The sequence below is a fragment of the Piliocolobus tephrosceles genome, chromosome 1 (assembly GCF_002776525.5).
Source record: "Piliocolobus tephrosceles isolate RC106 chromosome 1, ASM277652v3, whole genome shotgun sequence".
In the NCBI taxonomy this organism is placed as follows: domain Eukaryota; kingdom Metazoa; phylum Chordata; class Mammalia; order Primates; family Cercopithecidae; genus Piliocolobus; species Piliocolobus tephrosceles.
The window spans coordinates 128,954,205-128,962,289 of record NC_045434.1 but is presented as its reverse complement, the minus strand read 5'-3'; the positions used below and the strand labels follow the sequence as shown (position 1 = coordinate 128,962,289).

At 34.6% G+C, this 8,085-nt stretch overlaps 1 protein-coding gene across 3 annotated transcripts in view; it reads right to left on the bottom strand.

Moving 5' to 3' along the window:
• Positions 1–8,085, bottom strand: part of EVI5 (ecotropic viral integration site 5) — a 281,488-nt gene that overhangs the window by 184,654 nt on the left and 88,749 nt on the right. For all 3 annotated transcript variants that reach the window (XM_023231039.2, XM_023231037.2, XM_023231040.2), the window contains 2 exons: positions 2,100–2,289; positions 947–1,171 (listed from right to left, as the gene is read on the bottom strand). In XM_023231039.2, the coding sequence (XP_023086807.2) occupies positions 947–1,171; positions 2,100–2,289 (415 nt within the window). The remainder of the gene's footprint in view (positions 1–946; positions 1,172–2,099; positions 2,290–8,085) is intronic.

Sequence of the window (8,085 nt, the reverse complement as noted above, 5' to 3'; positions counted from 1 at the left end):
CATAACATAACATAACATAACATAACATAACATAACATAACATAACAGGAATTTGTAACAGGGCTTAAACATCAAGTAAAATTGAGCCAGGCATGGTGGCTCATGCCTGTAATCCTAACACTTTGGGAGGCGGAGGCAGGTGGATCACCTGAGGTCAGGAGTTCGAGACCAGCCTGCCAACATAGTGAAACCCTATCTCTACTAAAAGTAAAACTTAGCTGGGTGTAGTGGCGAGCGCATGTAATCCCAGCTACTAGGGAGGCTGAGGCAAGAGAATCACTTGAACCTGGGAGGCGGAGGTTGCAGTAAGCTGAGATCACACCACTGTACTTCAGCCTGGGCAACAAGAGTGAAATTCCATTTCAAAAAAAAAAATCAAGTAAAATTTATATTGATGTAGATAAAACTAGACTAGGTTTAAGGCAAAGGATTGGCAAAATTGAAATGATTTAACAAGAAATCAGTATTTCACAAAGGTAGCTGAAATAAAAAGTAACTGTGGGAAGGGAAATGGTAATATTGAAGAAAAAATGTCAATGGTACACCTTTCAAGGGCTAAGTGCTCTTAACAATGCTGGTCATAGCAAGCAGAAAAATTTGCTAACTGTAGGAATGCAGAGATGATAGGAGAAACCCACATCCCAGGTTTTGAACTTCACAGGTGGTGAATTATCCATTTTTATGAGGATCCCTCTATGGTATGTGATTGACTAAGCTATTCCATTTCCATCAACTAATGCTGAATAATGTAGTAAATGTTCTAACAAGTTCTCTACACTAGACAGTAATGTAGCATCAGAATTAAGTCAAAAATAATGCTAAAACCAATTTCATTGCCAAAGCAACTGATTATTGTGGTGGGAGGTCATGCCTCGTCGTGAAAAATGTATAATTTCAACCTTCCAGGAAATTCATTTCATTTCAAAAATGAATAAATAAAACTTACCTTCATTACATTAAATAAAACCTCCTGTCCAAGGCTATCTTTTTCCTTAAAAAAGTTGTGTTCAGGATAAGTTCTAGCAATGTCCCTTCGGATCAATTTTTCACAAGGCGAGGTCATTTTCAGGAGTTCTGAATACTGATCCTTAATTGGCATACTTTGTGCACTGCATAAAAGTTGCCAAACTATTGCTCTAAAGTGATGGGGTATCCCTTTACGAACAAGTTCCTAAAAATAAAATAAAATTATAAAAATGAATTATTTAAGTCTCCTATCTTGCAAGCCAAGGAAGACTTATTAGGGGGTTGGAATGAAGCGGAAGACTTCATTAAATTTTTAACTCACAAAGCTAGCTTTACAAGAAGACTAGGGAACCCTGTAAGTCAAGGATAAGATTGGGCCCTGGGTGTACCCTGTTCTGGTCAGGGGATTAATAATGGTCACTTCACCTCAGTGTGTGGCCTCTTAAGGTAATGGACTTGAAACCTGCAGAGCTATGAATGACAGTACAGTACCCATCATTCAAAGGGCTGTTGAAGGCAAAAAAAAAAAAAAAAAAAGTAAAATACTGTTATCAAGAATGCAGTATGTCACAGCTTCATTTCTGAATCGATAAAATGAGAGAATTTAACTTCTAAAACAATTTTCGGGCCACGTGCGGTAGCTCACAACACTTGGGGAGGCCAAGGCAGGAAGACTGCTTGAGGCCAGGAATTTGAGACCAGCCTGGGCAACAAAGCAAGATCTTATTTCTACAAAAAAGTGAAAATAAAAAATTATACAGGTGTGGTGACACACACCAGTAGTCATAGCTACTCAGGAGCCTGAGGCAGGAGAACAGCTTGAGCCCAGAAATTCGAGGTTATAGTGAGCTATGATTGCACCACTGCACTCCAGCCTGAGTAACAGAGTCTCTATAAAATAATAATAAGTAAATAAAATAATTTTCAGTTATATATTTCTACATTATCAGGACCTCTGTAACAACTGATGTCTACAAATTAAAACTTCCAGGGGTACAAGTAAGTGAAAACAAATAAAGCGGACCTCTTTAATACATAGCTTGGAAGTTATATTGGGGGGGGGGGGCGGTTTTTAACCCTCTATTATGTCTGATGCACTTTAGAATAAGAACTTCAACAAAGAACATGAATACCTTAACTTGCTTTTCCTTCTTTTTGCGTACATCTTCCCATTCATTAACAATTCTTCCCCAAAGAATCCAAGAATCTTCTTCAAGGTGACTGAGGTTGCTAGAGGCTGAAGAACTCGACACAAGAGAAGAGCCACTGTTTCTTCTTGACCCATTTACAGATCTTAAAGACTTACTATCCGTTTCTAACAATCTAAAACATAATTAAAAACTGTTCAAGATCTAATCTGACAGTGATATTAGAAGAGGCAGTGATGATACTTAGAGCTTTCTTACTGCAATTTAACCATTGTTTTAAAATATAGTTTTAATAATATACGTAATTTAAATAAATTTTGGTCAGCATCAAAAAAATTACCGCTATATTTTTTTCACCTATCATAGCAGTTTGAAAATTTGAAAAAGCAAATTATATTACAACTTTTTGAGCTACTGGCCCCATTATAATTTCCCTTCATCTCCATTAAAAATTCAAATTAGGGGAAATCTGATGACAAAAGTATTTGGGTAGGCTTCAGGAAAAAAGAACTTATACTTGGAAGAGGTACAACAAATCTATGAAATAACTAATCCTAAAATGTTTACAATGTGTCTAAGGTTTAAAAGTAAGGCAGAGCCCCCAAAATTAACCAAATCACTTTTCTTTTTTCATTTTTCTTCACACATGCATAACCAATCTGCCCAAAAAGTATTTATTTAACCCATGCAGTGTTTGTATAAAAACTGAGCTTATTACTAATATATTAAAATAGGAGGATTTCACATATTTGTTTATATGCATTTATACTTTATAATTCTAGATTATCTTGAAAAATAAAAAGATAAGGCAAAACCGGTCCGTATTTCTGCATAGTAAAAACAGGATATACCTGCATGGGAGCTTCTTCCTTCAAATGCAGAAGGACTTTAATCCACTCACTTTCCATATTCCCTACAGTTTCCCCTAAAACTCAGGCCAGCTAACACTGCTATTTATTACTAGGCTTACACTGTTAAACTGGGACCTCCTTACTCATAAGATCCCTGTTGACTTTTGAGCTTGCAACCCCATGTTAGGCCTCCTCCTTATCTGTTGAAAGATGGGTTAAGATAATTTCCAAGATCCAATCCATGACTAATCACTACATTAAGTCTTTTATTTCTTTCACATATGCACCAGCTAAAAGGAAGGTGGCAAATGTGGCTCCATCACTATTTAACACAGCTACTACTCACTTCCAGTCATTCTTCAGGAAAAGTCATCTGCTTTGGGTACAAAAAATGCTCACAATACTAATTCATAAAATACAAAAGCTGAGAAAGAAAATAAACATATAGAGGTCAAATCCTATTTAACAGATTACAGAACCACCCTTTGAGAGCCAGATTTATATGCTACTCATCTTTATACCCCTTAGAACATTTAGCTCAATGCAAAGCATATTAACTATCAAAATGAAATAAAATCCTAAGTCCAAATTTTAAAATTCCAAATTCCAGGTATGTCATATTCAATAACACAATAGTATAAACTGAATAAACAAATTCTATCCTTATTGAGGAAAAATTTAATATATTTTCATGGCAACAATAATTAAAATAAAATTTCCCAAATATTGCTAAAAACATAAAAACATACTAAACAGCCAAAGTGAGCATGAACTAATTACTATAATTTTACTTGAAAAAAAGAATTCAGAACGAGGTCTCTGAGGAAAAGAAAAAGACAAAAAAAAAAATTAATGATGATGTTTTACTTTAAATACTGTTTTAAAATACATATTATTTCACTAAGTCCATAATATATCTTATGAAAAAATTAGTTTACATAGGTAATTGTCCACATGATTCTAAACCCTAAGAATTGTAAATGCAATAGAGAAACAAATTTTACTGAAATAACCTGAATCTTAGTTATCTGCTTCACTTATTTACTGACTGCTTGCTACGTCTCAATTAAACTGCATCACTATCAACAGAGATATGCAGTTCAAAGAAAATAATGGTTTTCCTAAATTAAACCTAAGTTCGAGGTGTAATCCAAGTATAGATGAAGCAGCACCTATACAGAAGGCTTTTAGAGAGTCAAAAAGCCTTGGATTGCTGAGTTATTAATACAGGTTCTAGGACAGGCATGAATATCAAGTGAATTCATAGCATTCACGAGTTAGAGAAGATTAAGCAGTTAACTTTCTAAGAACACTGAAATAGCACATCCAATTATACAAAGCTGTGTGGAACGTTTACAAACAAAATATCTCAAGACATTACACTATTTAAGATACTGTCTCTGCTTTGTATTATTTCATATGTAAAAATGATGTAAAATAGATAAGCCCAAATATAGCAAAACTATAAAACTCCTAAAAACAAAATATAGGAAAACCTATTCACAACCTTTGGGGTAGGCAAAAATTTGTTTGCAGGACATAAGGAAACAGTAACTACAAAAGAAAAAATTGATTTAAAAACTAGACTTCACCAAAATTAAAGAGCTGTGCTCCTCAAAAGACACTATTTAAAAAAATGAAAAGGCATGCCAGACCAGAGACTAAGAAAAAAAAAAAAAAGTCTAAATACAGGAATCTGACAAAAGATAGCACATGAATATATGAACCAGTCTTAAAGAAACCAAACACCACACTTCAAAAAATGAGTAAGAGACGTAAACTGACACTTTCTAAACAAGATAATCAAATAGCCAATAAGTACTTGAAAAATGTTAACATCTTTAGTCACCAAGGGAAATGCAAATTAAAACCAAACTATATACATATTAGAATGGCTACAATTCTAAAGACTGACCATACCAAATGTTGGCCAGGACGGAAGCAATTCTATCAATATTAAAAGTATAAAATAGTACAACACATTTGAGAACTGCTTGATAATTCCTCATACAGTTAAAATACATTTCCATATGGTCCAGCACTAAAATGAAAACATATGTACAAAGAAGGCATAGCTGAAAGTTCATAGCAGCTTTACTCACAATAGCCCCAAACCAGAAACAATCCAAATGTTCAGAAAAATAGGTGATCAAATTGTGGTACATTCATTTCGTGTGATACTACTCAGCAATAAAAAGAAATAAACTGCTGATACGTGCATCAACATGGATGAATCCTATAGATGTTAGGCAGAATGAAAGAAGCCAGGTGCAAAAGAGTACAGACGATATGATTCCATCTATATAAAGTTTAAGAACAAGCATAATATAGAAGAAAATACAGGAATAAATCTTCATGACTTTTGAGTTAGGTAAAGCCTTAAATATGACCAGAAGCACAAGTGACAAAAGAAAAAACAAATACACTGGAATTCATCAAAATTAAAACACTTTGCACTTTATTGGCTACCACCAAGAAAGTGGAAAGACAATCTACAGAAAGGGAGAAAATATTTGCAAATCATAAGGGACTTGTATCTAGAATACATAAAGAACCTTTACAAATCCTTACAAATCAATAATAACATGATTTTAAAATGGACAAAAGATCTGAATAAACATTTAAACATTTTTCCAAAGAAAATGGCCAATAAATACATAAGAAGATGTTCAGTGTCACTAGTCATCAGGAAAAAGCAAATTGAAAACACAATGAGATACTTTACAACCACTAAGATAGTTATAATCAAGATGACAAATAACAGTAAGTGTTTGTGAGAATATGGAGACAATGGAACTCTCATACACTACTTGTGGGAACGTAAAATGGTACAAGCACTTCAGCCTGGCAGTTCCTCAAATGATAAGCACACAATTACCATGACTCAGCAATTCCACTCTTAGGTATATATCCAAGAGAAATGAAAATTTATATCCATCAAAAACTTATATACAAACATTCATAGAAACATGATTCATGATATAAAAAAAAAAATCCAAATGTCCATCAACTGATGAATGGATAAAAAACATATGGTATACCCAAACAATGGAATACCAGCCACGAGAAGGAATTATATTCTGATACACACTATGATATCAATGAACCTTGAAAACATTATGCTAAATTAATGAAGCCAGTCACAAAAGGGCACATATTCCATGAATACATTTATATGAAATATCTAGAAGAAAGAGAATGGAGATTAGCAGCTGCTGAGGGCTGTAGTAAGGGTGAAGGTAGTCAGGGAAACATGGACTGCTAATGAGTGTGCAGTTTCTTCTTGGAGTGATGAAAAAATTCTAAAACTGTGTTGACAATTGCACAACTCTTGAGTACAAAAAACACAACTGAACTTTACACTTTAAGTGGGTGAATTAAATACACGGTATACAAATATCTGAATAAAGCCATTATACAAAAAAGAACAGGTAGAAGAGAAGTTTTGACAGAGGGTGGGGTTGCTAGAAAGGACACAAAGGAATTTTCTGAGATGATGGACACTTTCTAATATAATAGAAACTTTCTAAGTCTTTTTTTTTTTGCCTGAATTTTATTTTATTTTATTTATTTATTTATTTTTATTATACTTTAAGTTCTAGGGTACATATGCATAACGTGCAGGTTTGTTACATATGTATACTTGTGCCATGTTGGTGCGCTGCACCCATCACCTCGTCAGCACCCATCAATTCATCATTTATATCATGTATAACTCCCCAATGCAATCCCTCCCCCCTCCCCCCTCCCCATGATAGGCCCCAGTGTGTGATGTTCCCCTTCCCGAGTCCAAGTGATCTCATTGTTCAGTTCCCACCTATGAGTGAGAACAACTTTCTAAGTCTTAATAGGTATGTGGGTTATACATAGGTATATACATTTTTTGAAACTCAAACTCTACACTTAACTACACATTTCTCTGCATATTATTCATCAATTTTTAATCACTTCATCAATATTTGTAAAAAATATTATCTACTTAATGGCACTAGGGATAGTAAAATTTCAGTGAGAAACAACTGCATTTTATTATTGTAAGCCCTTCTGAACTTTTTAAAACCATAACTATTACTTTTTGTAAAAGATTATTTTGGGTATATTTTATAAATAAAGGAAGATATAAATATTACTTCATATTTGCCTTTTCCAATTTCCTGGTCATTCCAGAAAATTTTAAAATTCTCTAGAGAAAAACTTTAGAATTTTTATAATGAAGAAGCCCTTTTCTGTGAGAGAGTCGGAACATTTTGCAGAAATAGTAATACTTGAATTGATACTATGAAGTCTCCCCCCAGTGAATTATAGCATGTATTTTTCTACAGCATGTAGAAAAATAAATTACATGTTCCTCAAGAATATGTAAACTTTATAGACTATGTAGTTAGAATCAAGCATTTTTATTCCTTATTGCTAAATGTGATGATGAACAACTCAAAAGGCTTTTAAACAGGTTTCCACCTAGTGTCAGTATAATTAAGATATTCTGACATGGTAGGGGAGGGGGGCACTGCCTGAAAGTCAACAATTTACAAAGCCTTGAGCTTGGCAGCTGGGAAAATGGTAATACAGCATTACTCATAGGTTTGTGGGCTAGTGAGAAGTATATCTAAAACTTTTTCACATATTTTCCTCCTCCCAGATCACATGGGTGCACTGCCTTACATGGATTTATTGCAAAGCAAAAAAAAAAGGGAGGCCAAGGCAGATGGATTGCTTGAGTCCAGGAATTTGAGACCAAACTGAGCAACATGGAGAAACCCCATCTCTACTAAAAAATACAAAAAAATTGCCAGGTGTGGTAGTGCACACCTGTAGTCCCAGATACTGGGGGGCTTTGGTGGAAGAATTGCCTGAGCCCCAGAAGTTGAGGCTGCAGTGTGCCATGATCGCACTGCACCACTGCACTCTAGCCAGGGTGAAAAGTGAGATCCTGTCTCGAAAAAAAAAGCAGGGGGGACAGTGGGGGAATAATTCACCTCACTTCCCATTCCATCCCATCATAATCTCCTTCTAACACAAGAATTCTGACTATCACAGATTAAAGAAAAAGAATACTGTCCAAGCAGGAATATTGTACATTGTAATCTAAGGTGTCCCTGTAGGTTTGTGTAGCCTCCTGG